The sequence below is a fragment of the Prenolepis imparis genome, unplaced genomic scaffold (assembly GCF_030444845.1).
Source record: "Prenolepis imparis isolate NDT839.2.m4 unplaced genomic scaffold, iyPreImpa1.0 SCAF_3, whole genome shotgun sequence".
NCBI lineage: Eukaryota > Metazoa > Arthropoda > Insecta > Hymenoptera > Formicidae > Prenolepis > Prenolepis imparis.
Window position 1 is genome coordinate 2,770,524 of NW_028141161.1, and position 25,708 is coordinate 2,796,231.

The following is a 25,708-nucleotide window of genomic DNA, read 5'->3' on the forward strand; positions in this document are numbered from 1 at the left end:
ATGATTATCAATCCGCTTAATGTTGTTAGACTTTTATTGATGTCAATAAATTCAATATATCTAACAGAAACGCCAGTAACTGAAGCAGAAGTGGAATTAAAGGAAAACATAAAAAAGATATTGCTGGATAGCGTTTTTCATTATAATGGGGTGGAAGTAACGGAAGAAATATATCTCGATTATGAAGAACCTTATAAATTACATAGTTTTGAAATAATTGAAGATGACGAAGAAGCATGGAATGAAGATAATTTAAATTCTCATCCTCATTGTTCAAATGATGATACAAATTTTGATAGTTCTTATAAAAGACGAGCTGTTGAGTATTGGCGACATCGGGACACTGATGAAAACAGTAATGACAAAAAAAGGAATCGTCCTCTAAAAGTAGTACAAAGTAAATATTTAGAAGAGTTTCATCTGAACATCAGTTAAGGCGATGGGAAGAACAAATACAATCAGGTGGAAGTCGTATAGAAAAATTATCTTACATCTCCAAATTTACACATGATAAATTTACTGCAGCTGTTGAATCAGGATTCATGGTTCATGATATTGATCTAAAAAGATGGGCTTTACAAGCTCAAGAAGAAATAGGAAATTTAAATCCTATATTTAAAGCATCTCACAGTTGGATAACAAGATTCAAGAAGTCTCACCGAATTGTTTCAAGAAAAGTTACGAAGTTTGTCACTAGAAGAATATTAGAAGATTCTGTTGATTTGCAAAAATCAGCTGATGATTTTCTGGAAATAGTAAAACCTCTTATTGAACAGTTTGGGTCTGAAAATATTTACAATTCAGATCAAAGTGGTTTCCAATTGGAAATTCATTCTGGAAGATCATTGTCTAACCAGGGAGAAAAAAAAGTAGAACGTGTCGTGCAATCCATATCATCAACAACCCATTCATATACGATACAACCAATAATATCCTGTAATGGCAATTTGTTGTCACCTTTATTTATTGTATTAAAAGAAGCTAATGGTAAATTTGGATCAAGAGTAGAAGAAAATTTATTTAAACCAGAAAATGTTATTGTAAAAGCATCGAAATCTGGTAAAATGACATCAGGTATTTTCCTTTTATAATTACTTTCTTTAACAAACTTATTTCATTTAACAATTTAATAAGAGTCATAAAAAACTATTAAATTAACATTTATATTTTATACAGATCATTTTAAAATGTGGTTAGAAGAAGCTTATTTTGCAAACATTGGTCCTAATAGCGTTCTTCTTATTGATTCATGGACTGGACATTGCCCCAATACTATTTCGGATTTAACACCTCCAGGAACACATATTACTACTATGATAATACCGAAAGGAACTACAGGGAAAATACAACCATTAGATGTTTATGGATTCAGAATTTGGAAAAATTTTGCTAAAAGATTTTCAGATACGGTTTTACTGTTGGAAAGTAATATAAATTTACATGAACGAAATAATATAATAAAATTGCAATCTTTGATACATAATCAATTGTCATCCCCACGATATCAAAACTTATTTAAATATTCATGGTTTAAAAGTGGTTATACGAATGAAAGACCAGACGAATTTGAAAATCCAGTACACTTTAGTTTAGACGAAACGTCAACAAAATGTGAAATCGAAGGTTGCAATAATATAGCTGTAGTAAAATGTTCTTGGTGCAAGAAGTCATTATGCTTGAAACATTTTTTTGTCGAATATCATTATTGTAATGTATATAATGAGTGAATAATATAAAGTGCAAATATATATTTTTTTAAATCTAAATATACACAATACGCAGTTATAAATACATAGAAAACATAAATAAAAATTATACATAAATATTTTTTATATATCTTATTGTTCGACGGTAATTACTTACGCACATAGCACGGATGAGCGTATATACGGGAGCGTTTATAATTAATTTTCGAAAATGATATTTCGTAACATAACTTTATTACACATGGTTGAATTTGGAAAAAAATAAGCTTTAAATTAGCTTTAAGTTATATGAAAAAAATTTTTTTAATTTTGAAAAAAAAAATTAAGTGGTGGGAGTATTTAAAAAAAAATAAAAATAAAAAAATTTTGTTCATATAACTTTAAAGTACTCTTCAAGCCATTAAAATTTGTTGTACGTCTTTTTTTGTCTACCTCTTATATTTTACCAGATATTCGATCCTAAAGAAAAATACCGTTTTTCTTTAAAGGGGTGTTCCACCCCTTAAAACTCAATATCCGCACATATAAAAAAATACGTGTCTTTTAGATTTGTGTATTTAACAACATATTTGAAGAAGAATCAAAGCGGTTCCGGACAGTTGTGACATGTCCTTGTAAGTATGCCTCATCGCAAGCAACCAATGAAGCGGTGCGCAAAATATTGATGCCATCGGACTATGCTCTGAGAGTCAATAAAGTCACTAATGCTCGTAATAACGGAATTAAATTTGAGGCCATTGATCCAGACATCGAGAAAATTAAGGCATACTCAAAATTCAGGGAGGCTGGTTTAAGGATAGTGGAGAACACAAAAATGAATCCTCGTTTGATTGTCTATGGTGTGCCAGCTATGATGACGGCTGAAGAACTGGAGAAGGAATTTGTTGCACAAAATCTAAATGGCATTAATGATGTAGCAGGGGTGGATCTTAAACTAATCTACATATACAAACCTAAAAATAACAAGCAATATACAAACTGTGTGCCGGAGGTCTCGCCGGAAATACGAAGGCGGTTAATTAATAATAAGCATATCTACTTGCGCTTCTCTGCCTGCAATTTTGCTGACCATGTAAGAGTTTTGCAATGTTACAAATGCATGGCATTTGGCCACTTGGCGAAGAATTGTAAATCTGAATCTGTATGTGGACATTGCTCGGGATTTCATCAGATGAGAGAATGTGAAAACCGAGGGCGGCCTCCTGTGTGCTGTAACTGTAAGCGTAATTCGAAGGGATCTGAAGCGGCGCATGCGGCACTGGACATTAAAAAGTGTCCGATACTTGGCAATAAATTGAAGGATAGATTGTTAAACATTAACTATGAATAGTCTCTCTTTCTCTAGCGATTCGGATTTCTTAAACATCTGTCATGTAAATTGTCAGTCGCTGGTCGCACATTTTGATGAATTCTATCACTTCTTTGTTAATGCAGGGTATCATATTATATGTATGTCGGAGACTTGGTTGAAGCCTCAGGTACCGGTTAGTATGGTCAAAATGCCAGGATACACCTTGTTTAGATGTGACAGAACTGTAAGGCAGGGGGGTGGAGTCGCTTTCTATCTGTTGGATTCTCTAAGGGCAGTAATTCTAAATCAATCTATCACTGATGCATGTTGCAGAAAGCCAGAATTTCTAATCGCAGAAATTAGTACTAACAATACATGTAATATTCTTCTATCAGTTGTGTATAGGCCTCCGAATTGCGGATATCTGCAGGAATTTGAGAATGTGTTTCTGGGTCTGCAAGTTAATTATAAACACTCTGTTATACTCGGAGATTTCAACACGGATATGACACTCAATACATATGATAGTACACAACTTCAAGGTTTCATCGGATCCGCAGGTCTGTTTCTGATGCCATATGAACCCACGCATCATCTGCGAAGCTCAAGCACATTTCTCGACCTGTGTATTGTGGATGATGCTGAAAAAATCACTTCTTATGGACAGATGGCAGTTCCGTTTCTATCGGCACATGATCTCATACGAATAAAGTATGGAATACGTATTGAACGCCGCAGAAGCAGACAAATAATATGCAGAAATTTAAAACATTTTAAGGAGCATGACTTCCTGGCGGAAATATGGAACCGAATAGGTGCACTAGATTGGACTGACCTCCTGTCCTCAAATAGCATTGATGAAAAAGTGCAAATCTTTAATGACAGACTACTAGCTTGTTTCGATAATCATGCTCCGATGCAAAGCATAGTTCACAGGAATCTGCCAGCTCCTTGGCTGACGAATGAAATTAGAGATGCTATGAAGAGAAGAAATAAGCTGCGAGGAATATGGCGAAGACATCGAAGTGGAGTAAACTATGACAATTTTAAGGCTATGAGAAATCACGTGCAAAACACTATCAGATCTGCTAAGAAAGATTATTATCTTACAGTATTTAGATGTAAGGACAAACCGGAAGAAACCTGGAGTAAACTCAGACACCTAGGATTAATAAAAATGAAAAATAGCAACTGCAAGCTTACACACACGGTAGAGGAGTTAAACGTATTCTTTGCAAATGGTGGATCGGGGCATGATGTTGATAGCAGTGAAGACTTATTTGATCAAACTGACGATACCTTTGATGACAGGAAACTGCACTTCAAGTATATAACACCGGATGTCATAAGGAAAGCACTAATGAGGATAAAACCTAATGCAGAGGGCACTGATGGTATTTCTGCAAAGGTTATGAGAATGACCTCGCCGTATTTAATGTCACTGATAGAGCACTTGCTGAATTTTTCTATTATGCATGGTATAGTTCCTCAAATATGGAAGTCTGCAATAGTTAGACCGATACCAAAGATTAAGCAACCGACATTGTTGCAGCACTATAGACCGATATCAATTCTGCCAACTATCTCCAAAGTACTTGAGAGGGTTGTCTCAGATCAGATAGTTAAGTATCTGACTGAGAATAAATTGCAGGATCCGTACCAGGCTGCATATAGGAAGAACTCATCGACACAAACATGCGTCATTAGAATGCTGGATGACATAAGACAAGCTGCAGATGAAAGAAAAATCATTATCTCTGTTTTCTTCGATTTTTCAAAAGCTTTTGACAGAGTTAAGCACAACTTACTTATCAACAAATTAAAGAAAATGGGTTTTTCTCACATGGTTATTAATTGGATACGATCTTATCTGACGGATAGAACTCAGGCTGTGAGAGATCAATATGGAGAAACAACATCATCCCTGATCAATACAACAGTTGGAGTACCGCAGGGTTCTGTTCTTGGTTTTCTGCTCTTCGTGTTATATGTGTCTGATATCAAAGAGGCAGTACATAACTGTAAGTATAGTCTGTATGCGGATGATCTGCAGATATATTTACACTGTAAACCGTGTAACTTGCAGAATGGTATTACGGAGGTAAATAGAGATATAGAATCTATTATAACTTGGTCTAATAACAACGGACTTATCTTAAATCCAGATAAAACTCAAGCTATACTTTTTGGCGCGGCTAGATATATAAATGCAATAGCCTTTGATAACCTGCCTAAAATAGTAATTAGAGGTATGACGGTACAATTTTTGACGAATGTTAAATATCTTGGTATCCTGATTACAAATACACTATCGTGGGAAAAACAGGTGTTGAGTATGGTAAAAAATATCAGGTCAAAACTCTATCAATTAAAAATATCCAAACATCTCCTGCCATACCAACTAAAGATCAAATTAATTACAACGCTTATAGTGCCGTATGTGGACTATTGCTGTGCGGCCTTTACGGACATTACTGGTCAACTCAGTTTGAAACTCTACAGAGCATTGAATGCGTGTATAAGATTTGCATGCAATGTAAGATGGGATGACCATATAACCCCGTACTATCGTCAACTGTGCTGGCTCAAGATAGAGGAGCGCAGAAAGTATTTTGTGGGAAACCTAATTTGCAACATTATTAAATCGAAACAGCCTATAATCCTTTATAAAGATCTTAAGTTTAGATCGGCTCATTGTTCCAAAACAACTAGGGCAGCAAGTGATCTTCTTGCTCTGCCGGTTTGCAGAACTGAGATATATAAACGTTCATTTAGATACACCGCGTCAAAGATTTGGAATGAGCTACCGCCTGTTTTACGTGAGGTGAGGACGATAAAAGAATTTAGGAATAATTTTTATGAACTGTTGTTAAATTCTGGTAAATTTGATCCGTGATGATAATGATTTTGGCAACTTTTATGGCTTCAAATGCGTCAGACGCAGCCGTATACTTACGTGGTTTTTCTTCTGTTTTTCTTTTCTGTCTGCATCAATTTATTGTTATATTATATACTATATATTATTTTTCCATTTTTGTATTTTTGTGTTATTGTGTTACTTCTACTCTAAAATCAAGTATTTTTATATTATTATATAAGTATTTTTATATTATTATATATTCTATTTATTCAATTTCTTTTCTTTAAATCTATTCTTTTACTGTTTTCAAATCTTGTAAATATGTATTTAATGTCTAATAATGTACTCAATTCATACTTGTAACTAAACTATTAACAATATGTAAATGGTTCTCTTGAACCAGGTTCTTTTTGTATGGAACGCTTGAGGGGATTATATCCCAGGGCGCCTAAACAAATATACGCTTTCTCTCTCTCTCTCTCTCCCTCTCCCTCTCCTCCTTCTGCAGCATCACCGCTTCACAGAAGGAGGAGAAGGCTTTCTATGCCTCTTCCGAGCCCATCCTCCCCACGACTGCCGGCAGTGACAAGTCTCTGCCGACCACTGTCTTCAACCCCTCCCTCTCTTCCTGCCATGACAGGCACTCCGCCAGCGTGTGCTCGGCGCAGTCCTCCTCACTCCCTCAGTGCACGCACCGCGCCGTGCGCTCCTTCCCTATTCGACTCAGGTATCTACCAAAACAGCCATGTCCGGTAAGCACCTGAGTCATCCGGAAGGTGACCCCCCACTGGCCCTGTCCATCCACTCTTGTAGACAGGGCTTTTTTTTTTTTGGCGCTGTGGAAACTCATGGTACCACTCGCCCCCGGGTAGGGACGAGGGTTATGTGGGACTCCTTGTCCCCCATCACCGACCCACGTATGGATCGGCGGTGGGGTCCAAGACCTACCGCACTAAAACCACAGCGGGTGTCTACGCTGGCGCTTACGGGGATGACAAGGAACTGCCGAAGCATTACTTCTTGCCATCCCCTGGCCTTACCTTCTCAGGGGAGCATCTTCCCCGAAAGGAAGATACTCCCCCCCCGCGAATAATCATGCGGGCCTTCCCGGTTGTGACGCAGGGGGGCACCGCCCCCACGCCACGCCCTCCCAAAAAGTTTGGGGGCGGGGTCACGACTCGAGGGTTCCCGCTCGAGCCGCCACCCCCCGCTCCCGGGACGGGGCTCCCTCTCCCTCCCTAAAGGGACGGGAGATTTGGCCGGCGCTCCGGGAGTTCTTCTCCCGAGGATTCCCCCAAAAGGGGGGGAACCCTCGCCGCAGACAGTGGTGCCCACTGGCGCTCTAAGGCACCGGTGAAAGGGCCGCCCCCTGCCGCGTCCCTTCCCGGGGGGATCACGTGCAATGGAGCCTTGTATATCTGGGCTCCTGTGATCCCCCCATGCCCCCGGGCCGCGGTTCCCTCCCTTTACGGGATTCAACCATCGGCCCGGGGGCACCGCCTAGGCCCTCCCCTAGGGGAGGAACCCGGCAGGGGGCGGGGACGGATGCCGCCCGACTTCCGGCCGCAGGGCCCACGCCGTGCGGCCGCCAGCCGGGCGACACCCGTCCCCGCCCTCCTCCTAGGACTACTACGCCCTTATGGGCCTGTCATTGCTTCGGGTAAGGGGGGGCATAGCGCCTCTCGCCCAGCTACTCCTCCCTTGCACTATCATCGGGCGAGGGAAGCACAGCGCCCCTCGCCCGACTACTCCTTGTTCCTTATCTGGGCAGACGTCTCCTTCTCCTTCTATTCGGAACTGGGGGGCGTCCGCCCGCTCCTCCTCCATCTCCTCCGTCTTGGAGAAGTCTCTCCTCCCGCTCTCGCTCCCTCTCCGCCACCTCCTTAGTAAGCATAACAGTATTACAAAAGGAGGTGACGGAATCCCATTTCTCTTCGCTCTCCAGCATCGCTCCAATGATGCTGGAGAGCGACAAGTTTCGCCGACCTTTTCTATTAGGACACGGCGCTCACCCTCGAACGCATTACAATGTTCGAGGGTGTGTTGCGCCGTGTCCTCCTCCTCCAGGCAGTGGTAACAATGCGCCGTGCGCGCCCTTCCTATCCTACACAGGTACTCTTGAAAGCATCCATGGCCTGTGAGCACCTGTGTGGATCTAAACGACGTCTCGTCGTGCCCTCTCCGCCCATTCTTCTAAGAACGGGCCCACGGCCCCGACGACGCGTGCCCCCGAGTGCGTTGGGGGCACATTGGAGAGGTAATTCTTCCACCTCTATCATGCGTCGCCGGGCCCAAAGTCTCACCTTTTCTCTCACCCCAGCCGAGAGTTTGATACCCCTCCCACGGAGCTCCCTTCCTTGCAAGTACGATTCCTCGTACATCTTTGCCGTGAGCTCCATGGGAGGCATCCCAGCCAGGGTAATTGCCGCCGCATGGGACACCGTCCGATATCCGCGGATGCAGCGGATGGCCACTTTCCTTTGGGTACGCCTCAGCGTATCCCGGATTTTCCGTGTGGCCATCGCCGCATCCGCCCAAACCGGGGCCCCGTACAGGGCCATCGAGTTTACAATGCCCGCATACAGGCGGCGCACTCGGCCGTCCGGCCCTCCCCTTGTAGACAGGGTTGGATGGCCGCCAAGGTCCTCTGGCCCGGAAGCCTTGGATCTTCAAGGCTCCGGGCCCACTTTTCAATGAGGGACCTTCTAGCGTGGATCCTCAGTATCTGCCGGCTCCGATCGGTCAGCACCACCCCATCCCTCCTTAGCTCGGATGTACGCCAATAAACTTAGCGTACATCTCCGCCAGGAGTTCTACTGGGGGGATGCTGGCCAGCACGCCCGCTGCCGCCCAGCTAACCGTACGGTACCCCCTACAAACTCTTCCGGCCACCCGTTTCTGCACCTGGTGCAGACTGTCCTTAATACTGCGGGTGGCCATCACTTTTTCCGTACGAGGGCACCGTACATCAGCATGGCGTGCACGGTGCCGGCATATAATCGGCGAATCCTCCCATCGGGCTCCCCAAGGTTGGGCAGCAGGCGGCTCAGTGCCATTGCTGCCCTCTCCACTCTGGGGGCCAATCGACGGAAGTGTTCCCGGAAGGTCCATCGGCCATCCAAATGGAGGCCCAGATATTTGATCTGAGCCTCCACTGGGACAGGGGTCTCCTCCACCTGTATGTTGTCCTTAGGTGGCGCCCCGTGAGATCCGTCGTGTATATACACGGTTTCAGTTTTTTGGGGCGCCATCTTTAGTCCCAGTCCCCGAATTGCGCGCACGACGCGGTCCACTGCGAGGTTTGCTCCCGCTCTCGCGTCCCCCCAGTTGCTTCCCACGGCTATGATGAGCGTGTCATCGGCGTAGCACATCATGCTACAGCCGGGGGGGAGGGCCGTCCGGACGACGTTATCGTATGTGAGGTTCCACAGCAGTGGGCCCAGCTTTCAACTCCTCCGGACTCAGGAACGGGAGGGGGGCTGCGTCGCCCTCAGGGCGAGGCCGACGACTCCGCCAGCGCCAGAGCCAGGCAGACACGCGAAGTAGACGGCGGAGACTCGAGAACCGCAGAAGTTCTTCAAGCTCTCGCTCGTGAACGGCAGCGAGGCATCGAATCGGTCGTCGTTCCGGTAGGTTCCCCTCGTCAACGGGCCCGGGGTCCGTCGGCCAGACAGCCTTGGTCTCTTGTAGGTAGCGAGGTCCCTGCCACCACAGTGTATGGTCCATAAGCTCTCTTAGCGCTGTCCCTCGGGACGCGCAGTCGGCTGGATTCTCCCGACCAGATACGTGGCGCCAGGTTGCGTCCGGATTGCACGGGGGGATCATAGGGACTCAGATACCGAGTCCCATTGCACGTGATCCCCCCGGGAAGGGACGCGGCAGTGGCGGCCCTCTCACCGGTGCCCTAGAGCGTCGGTGGGAGGGCAACACTGTCTGCGGCGAGGGTTCCCCCCCTTCTGGGGGGAACTCCCGGGTGAAGAGCTCCCGGAGCGTCGGCCGAATATCTCGTCCCTCTAGGGAGGGAGAGGGAGCCCCGCTCTGGGAGCGGGGGGTGGCGGCTCGAGCGGGAATACTCGAGCTGTGACCCCGCCCCCAAAACTTTTTGGGAGGGCGCGACGTGGGGGCGGTGTCCCCCCTCGCCGCAATCGGGATGGACCGCACGATGGTTTCGCGGGGGAGAGTATCTTCCTTTCGGGGAAGATGCTCTCCTGAGAAGGCTAGGCCTGGGGATGGCATGAAGTAATGTTTCGGCAGTTCCTTGCCACCCCCGTAAGCGCCAGCGAAGGCACCCGCTGTGGTTTTAGTGAGGTAGGTCTTGGACCCCACCGTGGGGGACAAGGAGTCCCACATAACCCTCATCCCCTACCCGGGGGGTGAGTGGTACCATGAGGTTTCCACAGCGCAAAAAAAAGGTTGCGTCCGGATTAGTACTCTGAATTTCACTAACCCGATTTGCAATGAAAGTGCTCCATTTTGCAGGGTGGGCATGTACCCAGCCGAGCGTTACCGTGGAGTCGGTCCAAATGTGCACTGACGAGGACTGCAGGTCCAGGATTATTCTAATGTGTTCCGCTAGTTTGGCCAATAAAGCAGCGGCGCATAGCTCCAAGCGAGGGAGCGAGACACGCTTCAACGGCGCGACCTTGGTTCGGGCGGCAATCAGGGTGATGGTCGTCGTCTCAGCGCTGCCGGCCCGAAGGTACACGACAGCAGCGTAGGCGAGCTCGGAAGCGTCCGAGAACCCGTGAAGCTCCAGGGTACCAGTGTCTCTGTTACATCCAAGCCAGCGCGGCAACCGAACGCGCTCCAACAGCGGCAGGTCTTCTTCCAACTTTGTCCAGGCAGCGGCGTCCTTCTCCGCCAGGGGGGCGTCCCAATCTAGGCGTTGCAGCCACGCCGCTTGTACCAGGAGTTTCGCTCGTATGACGATTGGCGCCAGCCAGCCCAGAGGATCGAAGGGACGTGCCGTCTTCGAAAGCACCGACCTCTTCGTTGGCATGGTGTTAGTGGTCCGTTGGATGGCGAGCGCGAAGTCGTCGCCTGTCGGGCTCCATCGAAGATCTAGAACGGAGTGGTCGACTGACGGCAGCAGGGCGTCGGCGGTGTGCTGCAAGCGGTGCTCGGCCAGAACGCCTTCCAATATTGCCTCATGGTTAGAAGCCCACTTCCGCAGTGGGAAGCCGCCCGCCATGCAGAGCCGATACCTCGGTCGCCAAGTCGTTCGTGCCGGTAAGGATGTCATCCATATAGATTTCCCGCCTCAGTGTCTCAGCGGCCAGCGGGAATCTCGCTCCCTCGTCCTCTGCGAGTTGGCGGAGTACTTGCATGGCGATGTAAGGTGCGCTCGCGAGTCCGTAAGTAACCGTATTGAGACGGAATTCTAACGGCCGTGGTTTCCCCCATAGGATCCGCTGCAGGTCCCGGTCAGCAGGATGTACCAAGATTTGGCGGTACATCTTCTCCACGTCGGTGACGAAGACGTAGCGGTGACGTCGCCAACGAGTTATGATGTCCGCCAGTGCCGGCAGCAGGTTCGGTCCGACAAGTAAGGAGGCGTTGAGTGACGTCCCGCCCGCGGTGCGCGAGGAGCCATTGAAGACTACCCGAATTTTGGCTTCGGGCCCGGTGCCCCGCAGTACACCGTGGTGCGGTAGGTAGCAGACGGCGGCTCCTTGGCTCGATGGTGCGGCAGCGACCGGCGACATATGTCCGAGCTCAAGGTAGTCGCTCATAAAGGTACTGTACCGATCGCCGAAGGCACTGTCGCGAGTGAACCGACGCGCCATGACCTCCAACATACGAGACGCGGCGCGGCGAGTGGGAGTCAGGTCAGGCAGCCCCTGACGTAGAGGCAGGCGCACTTGGTAGCGCCCGCTAGCAGGCCTCTCGTGCGCGAGAAGTGTTCCTCGCACTCAGACTCATCGGCGGTCATCGGCAGCGGAGCGCGGGGAGGTTCCTCCGCCTCCCCGAACCGACGCACTAAATCACTGAGTTCGGCGCCGGCGGAGCACTGCAAGGCGATCACCGGGTGCACGGCGTGGCAGGCACCCATGGGGCCCAGCAGTATCCATCCAAGGCAGGTCTGTTGCGCGATTGGCTCCGACGGATTGCCGTGGCGAAGGTCCGGTAAGGCGATGCTGGCGTATGCATCTGCACCGAGCAGGTCCACAGGATCCTGGCGGTGAAACTCAGGATCCGCGAGCTTGAGTCCGTCTATGTGCGACCACGCGCGACGCGCTCCGCCCGACGCGCCGCTGTAAATTGACAGCCGCGGCAACGTGTGGTGACACTGTTAATGAATAGCGCTCCGCGCGCGAGCGCACCGACACGACGACGCGGTCACGGGCACTACCGGATGAACTCCACCGACTCCGAAGATGACCACCGATGACGTCGTTCGCGGGAGACGAAGTCGCTGAGCCAACGACTCAGCAATAAGCGACGTCTCGGAGCCCGGATCGACGAGTGCGCGCACGACATGGCGGTCTCCGTCGCGGTCAGCTACCAACACGCGGGCGGTCGCGAGCAGCACTGGCCCGCAGTTGGCGCAGGGATACTTGGTCGTGTGCACTGCTGCGGGCCAGGAGCTGGGTACGGCGAAGGGCAAGGCAGCGGAGGTGAACGCGTCGTGCAGGGTTGGACTGGTGAGTCCCGACGACCTCCCTTTTTTCCTGGGCCGTCTTCCTTCTGTACATATCGCAGTATGCGATGAAGTGGTCCTTTTTGCACAGGGGACAGTTGCGGCCCTGATCTGGCCCCTTGCCTCCGACGTGGCTGGTACGAGCGGAGCGACTGATCTTCTCCGACGATTTTCCGCAGGATGCCTCGGAGTTGACGGCCTGCAGGACCTCCTGCGTCATCAACTGTTCCTGGAGGAACTCTCGGAGGTCGTTGTACGAGGGCGGCTCGAAACTTTTATCGAGGGAGCTCTCCCACTCGCGCCGAGTCTTGCTGTCCAGAAGTTCGACCACCAGGTGTACAAAGAGATCGGTACTGTCGGAAATCGGTCGCTCGATGCTTTCCAAGGCGCCGACGGTCGTGAGTACGCAGTAGAATATCCGGTGGAGGCCTGCGGCCGAAGGCGCCTTCATCCGTGGCAACGAGGTGAGGGCGATCAGGTAGGACCTCACTAAAAGTCTCTTGTTTTCGAAGTGAGAACTCAGCGTGTCCCAAGCGCGTTGGAAGTTATCTGCCGTGGCGGGCAAGTTCTTGATTAGCTGTTCCGCATCACCCTTTATGTTCGTCTTTAGGTAGTGTAGCTGTTCGACCTTGGACAGGGATGGCTCTCTGACTAATATGGAGTTGAACAGATCGCGGAACGCTGGCCAGTCCTCGAACTTGCCGGAGAACTGGGGGATCTGTATCCGCGGCAATGATTTTCGTGGTGGCGCGCCTTGCGATGGCGCGGCTTCTCGCACGCGGGGGCGGGCTCCACTCCAGCCGCACCGATAATGCTCTGTTCCATTTCGGCAAGTCCAGCGCGCTGCTTCAGGTACGCTGTCTCTAGTGCTCGGAAAATCCTCCTTGGTGTACGCGTGTTCCTTGATCTCCTTCCAGAATTCGCTCAGGAGCTGATCATGTTGCTCCTCGAATTTGTTCCAGTTGATTCTTGTTGCCTAGGAGGCGTATAGCAGCGTGGACAGTGTCCAAGAACAATTTAGCTGTCCCTATTTTGCGCAAGTTTTCGATGCAGCGCGTTATGCGTGCATGAACCTCTCGTTGAGCGTCAATTAATTGCTCCATCTCCTTTTGCAGGTTACTCCGCGCACTGGTCACAGGGTACACTCACTGCCGACGACTACGCTCACGAATGCTTCACACACGAATGCCGGATGCGCTGAAGCCGCGAAAGAAAGATCCGGCTCGAAGGACCAAAATATGTGCGAGGTCTCGAAGGCGTAGGCAACGGTGATAGGAGCGAGCGCAACTGAGTTCCCGTAAGGACACGTGGAGGTGATAGGTGCAATATTAGAACAGCTCCGGTTTACGTCAGAGTACAAAGCCATGTACTGTATTTGCTCAGTCAATTCGAATTCACAAAACAGTGATCGTGCTACAAAATATGCGTGCGACTCCGAGAAGTGCGCGTCGCTGGTCAAGAAAGCGAACGAGATGGAATTTCCGTGAAAAGCGCGGTATAATTGCAACTAAAAGTCTCGATCTCTCTGTGCGAACGACGACAAGACCAGAGTGAGTGTTAATGGCGCCGGACGGATGGTTTTACCCTTCCGACCTTCGAGAATTCCAGCGATGAGATCATCGTATTTTTGATTTCGTTTTCAGTGCGATACGGGATCCTATCGAGAGTCGGAGGGCAAAACTGTTTATCCTCAACGTTTGTTTGCTCACGAGCCTGTTGCCCGTGAGCGTTTAGAACGATTGCGCTATACAGCGAGGACGCGTTGCGACGCGATTGGCGCAGAGCCGCGTGACGCACATCGTCGCGCTAAATTCGAAATGTGCGCGATGATTGATTACGCGGTTAGGCATTATGACAATTTGACACTCGCCACGAACGCATATACTCTAGGCATTCATCCCTTTTCTCTCTCTCTATTTCTCTCTCTCTCTTTCTCTCAACAATAATAAAACTAATTTACTTCTACTAAAATCTGGTGGTGCGGCTAATCTGCTACTCTTCTTTTCTAATTAAATATAAATATAAAATAAATAAAAATCATTATATAATTTTAATTATACTTAATATTTTTATTATTATTAATAATATGTACTACAGTTTTAAATTAGTTTATTTTATTTATTTATTTTTCTCATCAAATGGATTCTTCAACAGTTCTGTACCAGTTGTTCTTATAATAGGATTTGGCTCAAAACACAATATAACAGCACAATATAAAAATTTTCGCTCTCTCAGACAATTCTCTCAGACGGTATCTTAGGATATATTTTGTAATGCTCCATCTATAAAAAAAAATCATACAATTTTGTGTAAAATGTATGTATAGATAAGTAAAAAAAGAATACTATATATATACTATATATTAACGAACGAGTGTAAAACTTATAAATTATGTACCTTTTATCTCTAGTAACTATTTTTTGGTCATGAAGATATTTAAGGCCTTCCAATATTTGTTGAGATGGTCGATTCATTCTCTTTCAAAGGACTCCCATTTTAATCTTAGCAAAGCTGATAAACTTCCTAAATGTATAAAAATAATCAATAATTATAGATGTCATTTATATATAATAAGTAACAATGTAGGTTCCCTGTATTGATAAATTACAAATTCAAAAGGAGGCTATATGGAGCCACGCGTAGGGTGTAGGTACGCAAATATTAAAAACAAACTTGTTGGAATAACAAATTTATTGTATCTAAACGTTTCGGTTCTTTCTTTGGACCTTCTTCAGTAAATTTAATACAATAAATAATAATGGGGAATCTACATACTACTGCACGTAGCGCAAAAGCCGTGAGCCCCCCCTATCGATATCCCATTAGATAGACAAAGTGACATAATATGTCAGGTACTCAAAAGTGGACTCTAATGACGAGTATAGTGAGGAATTTCCGAAAGGGGGCTCACTCTTACTCACACACTCATCCATCGCACGTTCACACGACCGTACGCGGACGCGCCCGATGCACGAGTGATTTATATATATATAAATGTTACACTTATTAATTCTTTCTTACCTCCAGGAACTTGTTATATGAAAATTTTGAAACATCCATCTTCGCTTACTGCAATAATTTTAAATACGATATTTCTATGTCTCGATGGGCTATGTAATTTAATCTCTTCACGAAAAGACTGCATCGCCCAAGTTTCCTTCATTTCTTTTACTGCAATCCTGACTTGCGTATTCAAATAACATGCTGCATACACCACGCCATGTACCTTTGCTGAGAATGATGCGCTTATTTTAATCATCCAATTCAAACTAAAAATAAACAAATATCATTAAATTTATAATTCACAAATCATATAAACATAATAAATAAATAATAATAAAAAATTAATAGAAACTTCCATGCAATCATCAATCGTGTTGGCATATTTGTGTCTCAATTGGTTATATAATTTAATCTCTTCATTAAAAAGCTGCGTGCATTGTCCAAGTTTCCTTCACGAATTTCTTTTACTGCAATCCTGACTTGCGTATTCAAATAATATGCTGCATACACCACGCCATGTACTTTTGCTGAGAATGATACGCTTATTTTAATTATCAAATTCAAACTAAAAATAAACAAATATCATTAAATTTATAATTCACAAATTATATAAACATAATAAATAAATAATAATAAAAAATTAATAGAAACTCCCATGCAATCATCAATCGTGTTGGCATATTTGTGTCTCGATTGGCTATATAATTTAATCTCTTCATTAAAAAGCTGCGTGCATTGTCCAAGTTTCCTTCACGAATTTCTTTTACTGCAATCGTGACTTGCGTATTCTAATAATATGCTGCATACACCACGCCATGTACTTTTGCTGAGAATGATGCGCTTATTTTGATCATCCAATTTAAACTAAAAATAAACAAATATCATTAAATTTATGATTCACAAATTATATAAACATCTAATAAACATAATGTAGGAATAATAAATGGTAAAGTATTCGACCAAACTAGCAATAGTACTTTATTAAGCTCACGTGAGCTTAATAAAGCACTATTGCTAGTGTGCGAATTTCGGAGCTCGCGCGGTTGGCGAGATAGGAGTCGTGTAAAGAAACTGCAGTCAGACCGTTAATGAGACACAAGACTTTACTACATTTACAATATTTACAGTTCTAATTAAACCAGAGATTATCGGTTAATCGACAGGCACCGACTGTGTAAACCGACGAGCGCGGTAACGATAAACAATGCGATAGTCCGAAAAATGAGAAGAACGAATTAGACAACCTATGCTGCGTACTCGAAAGGTAGCGAAGAAGTGAGTCTGCTCCACGTCGATGAAACGGCAGCAACGCGCTAATCCTTCGACCTTCCAGAAATTTCCTTAAAAAGGAAAACAGCTGTTTTGATCGCGAGAACAAGCGAATTTTGAGGACTACGTGCCGAGCTACGGTGTTGTCGAATCGCGTATTTATTCTGCCGGTTATTTGCACGGCAGCGGCTTTGCGTGCGTCATGCTGCGAGCGCGTGACTCTCGCCGCCGCGAGATCTCGAAGCCGCGCGCGCGAGCGTGAAAGGCGCGTGGGCCGAGAGGCGCGAGAGGCTTTGCTCTCTCGCGCTAAATTTTATGAGCCTGCTGCGGCGTTGGGTGCTGGAGATGAGCCCCCCCCCTCATAGTTGCATCCTCCATTCACCCGAGACCATGCATGCACACACTCTTCATTCGCTTGACTCATTTTCTCAACAGCTAGTTTGGTCGAATACTTTACCATTTATTATTTTATATACTAGCGACTTGTAAAATAACGAATATTATATAATGTAGGAATTTATTTAATTCAGTAATTTTAATTTTGATATATAATATAATTACTTTATTATAGATGTTTAAATAGTTAATACAAAAAAGGTCTCGGATCTGGATAAAAGATCGCGTCTTTCTCGAAATTCTCGCGCGACCGTCTCGCTTCGCTTTCTTTTCGGTTCGATGACTTTCAACGACTGCCGCACTGTTAGCTTGTCGAAATCTATCTCGCCAGACAAAAGACGAATACAATACGAATATACAGACGATAAACATTACCAGCTCGACAGTTAAAGTACATCTAGAAAACAGCGCGTTTGACCGACTTTGTTTACGAGTCAAAATAAAGATAATGTGCCGAATATATTGTAATATCGATAAGCAACGTATAAAATATAATCGCAATAAAGATAAAAATATCCTACAATAATATAATTAAATAATAATAAAACAATTAATAAAAACTCATGCAATCATCACTCATGTAGACATATTCAAATCTGCAATCATGCCTTCCTGATCCATAGTTTAAGTTTAGTAGATCATAAAATCTTTGTCTGCATTGTACATACCGATGGCAAGTTTGAAAATCATCCGAATCTTGATGAACATAATAGAAAAAGGCATTTTTCATCCCTCTTGTACAAATTCACACTGCAATAATACCAAAAAACAACAATAATAATAATATATTATTATTAATTATAATTATATAATTATTAATTAATATTTGTAATAAATATTTTAAATATAAATTACTTTTATGCTTTGATGTATATCGCATGTTGCACAGTTTATATATTTTTTTTTCTTTTTTCTTATTAAAATTATCTGCGACGATTTCTTTGTTTATTTTTCTTAATCTTATATATGCCTAGTACGTACAAGGCATGCAATAACTTTTTTGGGGAACCTATTATTAACTTTTGCATAAACGATATCTGTTAATTTATCAAATATTTTGTTCTCCGTACTAAAAAAATTGCCATGAAATTTTTCAAATTCTTCGTTCATTATCTCAGCTGCTCTTTGGAAAGATTCAGAAGGATAAATGCAGTTTCCTTGAGATAGGAAAAGAAGTCAATCATTAGGTAGGTCATCAGAAAGTAATTTCGTGTGAACACCTAAATCTTCATATTCATTACGGAATCGGTGTGCTACGTAACCGGCAATGTATAAAAGGGCGTTTTTTTCTATTATTTCTTGGGCTGTTACTTGTTCCAAATCTTCTAGCAACTTCACTTCTTCGAAACTAGGTTTATAGCTGTCTAAATTTAGAGCTGGAAATATCGATAAAATTACAAATTCAAGTGATGTCAATTCTAAAAAAAAAGATACATAAAAAGTGTTCATATAATAAAATTAAGACAAATGGAAATAAAAAATTATACATACTAGTACAACTTATTTATTATTTCAAAATGCAACGAAGCATATTTGTGATTTGATTATGTTATGATTTTAACAGGACAACCAACATACACATGCATATGTGCACATTGGTAAATCATATATTTATATGATAAAATTATAATGTAATTAAATTATGAATATGCTTTGTAAGATTTAAATATTTTAATTGTCTAGTTTGTGTAATTATTTTATTTACATTTGAATTTTATGATATAGTACACTTTTTATTTCATATTTCAGAAGTGCGCACACTTGAATCCTTCTTTGACTTTAAAAAGTGAACCTTTTTAAAGTAATATAACACCTTTCCATCAGAGCAGAGCTAATATTATATAAAAATTTTTATATGGATATGACAAAGATATATGTTTCTTTATATATATAGAAAAATAGAATATATTGTGCAACATTATAGAATTATTTTTAATACATTAAACAGTTCTCATGTTAGAATTCTTGAACTTTATTATTCGTGCCATCATTAAAATTATTTAAATACTTAATTTCCAGCAATGGAATATATTGTTACGTCCGTGTTACGTCCGTATTACGATGCGTCCCTGAATCCGTCTATAAACATCGAGTCTTCTGTGAGATCAAGGAACATTGCGTTGTTAAGGCGTCGCTAAGAATTATTGATAAAACAGCTGTCGTCCGGAGAGTTCGAGTTCCGCGGCTGCCACGAGCGGACGTATTGAGATCTATCGAGCTTTTTCGCATAATACATGCACTTTCTATTATATGTCATTGTCTTCTTGTATTGGCTCACAATATTAAAGGTCTTTTCCTCCATACGAGAGTTCATTCAAATCGCGGTGCGTGAGTGAACGGCGTAACGTGACGCGGTTAATAGAGATCTTTCACGGATCGGTTTCGCGAACGTAACATTTTGGGGGCTCGTCCGGGATCGTACGGGCGACGAGTCGTTGTGAAAGAGCATTGTGTAGTGTGAAACGAGTGAAACAATGAACAGAACATCATGTCCTTGGTTCACTCTCCGAGAATCACCCGATCTCAGGCTTCGCTTCGAGCAACGACCAGCGGAGAGGCTCCGGAGCATGCGGATGCATTGCTAACGGCATTAGAGGGGATCAGGCAGCTGCGAGAGGAGTGACTCCAGCATCAGACTCGCTTCGAGACAATGTTGCAACAGCGGGACGAGGAGCTGCGCTGTTTGGAGAGATTCTTCGTGCGAGAGCGAGGAGAAAACCGAGCAGAAAACCAGCTAAGTCCTCTCCAACATAGAATTAGAATAGCCGATAATTCCGCGCGTAATAATATTGAGCTCGGGTATAAGCTCAAACCGGAGAATTTTGACGGAAGTGTTCCCTTGCGCGAATTTCTTATCCAATTCGACCTTATAGCGCGGGCTAACGGGTGGAATTCCTGCCAGAAAACGTTAGCTCTAGCAGCTTGTTTAAGAGGAAAGGCGCGAACCGTTTTAGATGGAATTCTCGAAATCGAAAATTTAGAATTCACGGATTTAAAATCAAAATTAGAGTTACGTTTCGGAGAAGGGCATTTGGCTCAAACATATTATACTCAATTTACAAATCGTAGACAAAAGAGTTCGAAATAATTCATCGAAGGGAACGATTACATCAAAATGCAGATGGATTGTCAAGACGCCCTCGTTCAGAACTCGGTTGTGTTTATTGTGCAAAAATAGAATTGAAGGAAAATTATGTTGCTCGAATAATTCTGGGAAAAAATAGTTTAGAAGAATGGCGTAATAGACAAATGGGAGATCCCATTATTTCAATGTTCCTTCGAGGGAAAGAAATTAATGAACGTCCTTGTTTGCAGGAGATTAATAGAGATGTTTCCGTAAAAATTTATTGGTCCTATTGGGATGCTTTGATTTCAAAGGATGGAGTCTTATATAAAAAGTGGGAATCTCCTAATTTCAAATCAGAAATTTTTCAGATTATCGTTCCTAGGGATTTCATCAGTCAAGTAATGGAGGAGGCACATGATTCTGCGTCTGGTGGCCATTTTGGAATAAATAAGACGTTGGAGAAGATCCAAAAACGTTTTTATTGGGCTACTTGCAAAAACAACGTGGAAGATTGGTGTCGATCCTGTCAAGTTTGTGTAGCAAGGAGAGGTCCGTCAGAAAAAGGGAAGTCACCTCTTCAAGTTTTTGATGCTGGTTTTCCATTCGAGAGGGTACAAATGGATATACTTGGCCCTCTTCCGACTACCAAAGCTGGAAATCGATATTTATTGGTGATCATACATTGTTTCACCAAGTTGGTTGAGGCTTTTCCGATAAAAAATTTCAAAGCAAAAACGGTAGCCGATATATTCGTGAAGCAATTTGTTTCTCGACAAGGAGTTCCATTAGAGGTTCATACTGATCAAGGGAAATGTTTTGAATCTAAGATCTTTCAAGAGATGACGCGTCTTTTAGGGATTAAGAAAACGAGGACGACTGCTCTACATCCACAATCAGATGGGCAAGGGGAACGTCATCACCAAACAATTTTAAATTATTTGGCTAAATTTGTTTCAGAGGATCAGAGGGACTGGGATAATTGGATTCCCATGTATTTATTGGCGTATCGTTCTTCAAAGCATGAAGCTACAGGTGCTTCCCCTGCTGAATTATATTTCGCACGAGATTTAAGACTACCCTTGGATTTGTTACGAGGGAGTCCTCCAGTAGATGAAGAATATAATTCTTCCGAGGGATATATGCAGAAGTTGAGGAAGAAGTTGGACAATATTCACAAAAGTGCTAGGCAACGTTTGAACCTTCAATCTCTTCGTTCCAAAATACGGTATGATCGAAGAGCTAGAAGAATTAATTTCAATGTTGGTCAGGAGGTTTGGTTGTATAATCCTCGTAGAGTAGGGTAAAATCTCCTAAATTACAGAGTAATTGGGAGGGGCCCTATAAAATAATCAAAAGATTTAGTGATGTAGTTTTTGGAATTAGGAAGTCAAATAGACACAAATGTAAAATTATACATTCAGATAGGTTAGCTCCTTTTTTAGTAGAAGATTGAGTTAGGAATCGGAGCCCGCGATAAATTACATTTAGCTTAATTTAAGGGTCTAATATTCTTCAAATTTCCTGCCGTGAGTTATTTTTCAGGGAAGTTTCATCTTCCATCTGGCAATGACGCAGAGAAGTTCCATCTTCCACCTGGCAACGTTGCAGAGAGCAAATGAAGACGAAATTTAAAAAAAGACGAATAGGGTCATAGGAACGAAGACTGCCTCACCCACGGTTTTTGATTCGTGGTTTTCCGTGGGTTGAAGAGCAAATGCCGAGGCAAGGGCTAGAGGAGTCCTCTTAGAAGGGCGTTGAGTCCACGGAATGTTACCCCTCTCTTGCCTGAAGATTATTGAAATGAAGATTCCCAAGATTGGAAAGTTGTTTGAACCCAGGAAGGTGTGCGGTTCGATTACCTAGCACAGCAGTTCAGGGAGGACATGGAGACACATCGGGAACTGTAAGCGACGAGATTCCTGAGAGGAATTATTCTGGACACTGGATTGACTGTTGGGACGACAATCTTGAAGAGGGGAGCAAGTGTTACGTCCGTGTTACGTCTGTATTACGATGCGTCCCTGAATCCGTCTATAAACATCGAGTCTTCTGTGAGATCAAGGAACATTGCGTTGTTAAGGCGTCGCTAAGGATTATTGATAAAACAGCTGTCGTCCGGAGAGTTCGAGTTCCGCGGCTGCCACGAGCGGACGTATTGAGATCTATCGAGCTTTTTCGCATAATACATACACTTTCTATTATATGTCACTAGATATACTAGGCCGGTTCTAACTCAGGGGCAATGAGGGGGGGGTGAGGGGCGAGGGGAACCCAGGGCGCGGGGGAATGACGTCACGCGGGGAGGGGGAATGACGTCACGCGGGGAAGGGGAATGACGTCACGCGGGAGGCGTCCGCGATGAACCGCGATGTACCGCGAGGGTTCCGCGGGGAGGGGGAGCGTCCGCGATTTTGGTGCCGGGTCCGCGAGGGGTCCGCGGGGAGGGGGAGCATCCGCGATTTTAGAGCCGGGTCCGCGAGGTGTCCACGGGGAGGGGGAGCGTCCGGGATTTTGGTGCCGGGTCCGCGAGGGGTCCGTGGGGAGGGGGAGGCGTCCGCGAAAGACCGCATGAAGCTTTTTGGGTAAGGGGTTCGCGGGGTGAGAGGAACGCGAAGGAGAGCGCGAGGCACACGTGAGAGAGATGACGCAAGCGAGGCGTATATGCAAGAGCGAGATAGATAGTGCGAGATGGAGAGGTAGCGAGATGACGCAAGGCGTTCGCGAAGGAGAGCGCGAGGCGCACGCGAGCGAGATATCGCAAGAGCGAGAGAGATAGCGCGAGATGACGAGAGGTAGCGAGATGACGCGAAGGAGAGCGCGAGAGCTGATGCAGTGAAGGAGAGCACGAAAGGCTGACGCGAGAGACCTTTTTTTATAATATTTATAGTAATTTTTAATTAAATAATAAGATTTTAATAGGAGGAAGGAGAGAGAGGACTTATACTAAAATAAATACATTTATTTAATATTTAAAATAATGTTTATTTATAACTGTGTGTGTGTGTGTGTGTGTGTGTGCAATGATACAATTTCGTGTGTGTGTGTGTGTGTGTTTAAAAATATAAGAATGAAAATATATAAAATATAAAATATAAATTAATATAAAATGTAAAATATAATAATACAATAATATAAAAATATAAAATATATACAACAGCGCGATGGTGGCTGCGAGGTGGTGGAGCGGTGGCTACGAGGCGGACCTCCTACATGACAGAAATATTTTATTAATTAATTTAATAATTTTTAAATATTTTAATTTATTATTATAAAAATAAAGAGACTTACACAGATTACCAAAACTCGTTTGCAATACAACCAGGATTGAGTTCTGTTACATAGAAATTTTGAACTCGCCAATCAAAAAAGTCGAGTGGAGAATGATACAAATTATGCGTAAAGATGCAATCATACAGGTTTTTCGTGTGACGTTTTTTGAAACCTACTTCGCGCCCGTGTATTGCCTGCACGATTGAATTTACTGGAGTGTTTGTCGATAGTGCTGGAACATTGGTATCTACGCTTAAGTAACGTCTGCGCAGCAATCTTCTTATTTCTTCAAGTCGCGCGATTCGAGCGGTCCGTGACTGCAAATCTCCGATCAATAATTTTGGATTTATTTTTATTTCATAAAATTTCCAAAAAAATCTCCTTGGTTGTGGGTACTGTCCTTTTAGCAAATCGATACATCCATCGCACTCCAACTCCCAGAACAGATAACTCACTTTATCACTTTCGTCGGACGCACTGCAAAATTTTCTTTTTCCAACGCAGCAGCAATTTCTAACACATCTTTTTCCAGCGATGCAATGTATTCGTCCTGAGTTAGCATCTTCACATCACTCGCCATTTTCACAGCACTTTAAGTGTTTTAATTTTTAAACAATTTAATGTGTGCAAATAGGACACACACACTGCACGATAAAATTTGGTTTAGGGAGCATCTACAGTTGCAACACGTTTTCCCTTCAATTAGAGTATATCTTATAGTTTCATGCAACCGCACAGCACGAGCATGCGAGTATAAGTCTGCTGCTCTATGACACGACACATATATTATAATGTTGCTCCCCTCTTGATTTTAATTCTACATCTCTCTTCATCTCTTCATCTCTCTGTTCTAACTGGAGTATCATCTAGCTCATCATTTTTCTACATCTCCAAAGAGTTTTGCTGATAATGCATGTGCACATCATACTATTCATATACATATAGAACAGGGGCGGGAAAGAAATAATTAAATTCACAGTTTATCAATAAAAATTTATTTATTACAAGAATCATACTCGTATCTCACGAACCACTTTCGAACCACGTTCGTACCTCGATCAACCACCTTCGAACCACTTTCGAACTACGTTCGTACCTCGATCAACCACCTTCGAACCACTTTCGAATCATGTTCGTACCTCGATCGTACCTCAATCAACCACCTTCGAACCACGTTCATACCTCGATCAACCATCTTCGAACGACTTTCGAACCACGTTCGTACCTCGATCAACCACCTTCGAACCACTTTCGAACCACGTTCGTACCTCGATCAACCACCTTCGAACCACCTTCGAACCACGTTTGTACCTCGATCAACCACCTTCGAACCACTTTCGAACCACGTTCGTACCTCGATAAAGGCGATGATGTTTATGTGAAATGGTTGGGACTGGATAAATCATACAACTCATGGATACATAAAAATAATGTATTATAAACATTTATTTAAAATATCTGTACACTGTCTATTTTACAAATAATATATTGTAAAAAACATCTAACACATAATCTTTATAAATAATACAATTTTATATTTTACATGGTATACATACTAATATACATATAATATACAGTTTTTACATATTTTACAAAATATACATATTTACAACAAATATATATCTATTATTTACAATAGTATTTTATAATGTCCCCACGGTAATGTATCAGTGGTTTCAGGTATGATATACCGCTTGTCGTCGTACGGGCTTAGAGCAATTTTTGTCTCGCGAATGGTGTATACTTCGTGCAATTTCGATCTTATACAAGACTGACTACGTGTCATTTCAATATCATCATTCAAACACCGTGTATAATCGTCAAACGTTATCGTTCTCGCGACGACGTTACTCTTGACACCTTTTACTTTTTTGGTATCTTTCTTGCCATCCACTCGCAAGGCATACATTTTTGCTCTAAGCTCTACAAATTCGGTCATTATCGCGCCGTTGTTTTCATCTTTCATTAGACCGGGTACCTTTTTATTCACGAGCGGTATACCGTACGCATTGTCCACAGCGTAATCGCTCGTATCAAATTTGCTCACATCGCGCTTCATATTCTCATATACACTTTCGCATTCAATGTGATATATTAGGCTGTCTGTGTCGGTGTACATTATCCGGCATCTGTCACGATACAGCGGTGACATGTACTCGTGATGAAATTCGTATAAACACGTTTTGGAGATATCGAGTATACACAT

At 43.9% G+C, this 25,708-nt stretch overlaps 5 protein-coding genes and 1 pseudogene across 5 annotated transcripts; 2 read left to right on the forward strand and 4 right to left on the reverse strand.

The window, feature by feature from the left end:
- LOC145933741 (uncharacterized) lies at window positions 1-1,727 on the forward strand (annotated as a pseudogene).
- A 1,478-nt stretch (window positions 1,728-3,205) lies between these two features.
- On the forward strand, window positions 3,206-5,893 carry LOC145934245 (uncharacterized). Its single transcript, XM_083034613.1, has one exon. It carries the CDS (start codon window positions 3,206-3,208, stop codon window positions 5,891-5,893), a length of 2,688 nt encoding a protein of 895 aa, XP_082890739.1.
- A 2,903-nt stretch (window positions 5,894-8,796) lies between these two features.
- LOC145934246 (uncharacterized) lies at window positions 8,797-9,228 on the reverse strand. Its single transcript, XM_083034614.1, has one exon. The coding sequence runs from the start codon at window positions 9,226-9,228 to the stop codon at window positions 8,797-8,799; it is 432 nt and encodes a 143-aa protein (XP_082890740.1).
- Window positions 9,229-11,010: 1,782 nt separating this feature from the next.
- LOC145934247 (uncharacterized) lies at window positions 11,011-11,643 on the reverse strand. The gene has a single exon (XM_083034615.1). It carries the CDS (start codon window positions 11,641-11,643, stop codon window positions 11,011-11,013), a length of 633 nt encoding a protein of 210 aa, XP_082890741.1.
- A 38-nt stretch (window positions 11,644-11,681) lies between these two features.
- On the reverse strand, window positions 11,682-15,557 carry LOC145934248 (uncharacterized). The gene is made up of 4 exons (XM_083034616.1): window positions 15,519-15,557; window positions 12,621-13,473; window positions 12,181-12,544; window positions 11,682-12,111 (listed from the first exon to the last, which is right to left on the reverse strand). Exons 1-4 carry the CDS (start codon window positions 15,555-15,557, stop codon window positions 11,682-11,684), a joined length of 1,686 nt encoding a protein of 561 aa, XP_082890742.1.
- Window positions 15,558-25,132: 9,575 nt separating this feature from the next.
- Window positions 25,133-25,708, reverse strand: LOC145934492 (uncharacterized). Its single transcript, XM_083034948.1, has one exon. The coding sequence runs from the start codon at window positions 25,706-25,708 to the stop codon at window positions 25,133-25,135; it is 576 nt and encodes a 191-aa protein (XP_082891074.1).

Excerpts from the sequence above, each read along its gene's own strand:
- LOC145934246 (XM_083034614.1), bottom strand. The coding sequence starts at position 9,228 with ATGTGCTACGCCGATGACACGCTCATCATAGCCGTGGGAAGCAACTGG.
- LOC145934247 (XM_083034615.1), bottom strand. The coding sequence starts at position 11,643 with ATGGCGCGTCGGTTCACTCGCGACAGTGCCTTCGGCGATCGGTACAGT.
- LOC145934248 (XM_083034616.1), bottom strand. The coding sequence starts at position 15,557 with ATGGATGTTTCAAAATTTTCATATAACAAGTTCCTGGAG. Across the intron at positions 12,545-12,620 it reads TCGTACCAGCCACGTCGGAG|AAGGAAGACGGCCCAGGAAA; the intron begins GCAAGGGGCCAG and ends CGATATGTACAG. Across the intron at positions 12,112-12,180 it reads GTGACCGCGTCGTCGTGTCG|CGGCGCGTCGGGCGGAGCGC; the intron begins GTGCGCTCGCGC and ends GTCAATTTACAG.
- LOC145934245 (XM_083034613.1), top strand. The coding sequence starts at position 3,206 with ATGCCAGGATACACCTTGTTTAGATGTGACAGAACTGTAAGGCAGGGG.
- LOC145934492 (XM_083034948.1), bottom strand. The coding sequence starts at position 25,708 with ATGTGTATACTCGATATCTCCAAAACGTGTTTATACGAATTTCATCAC.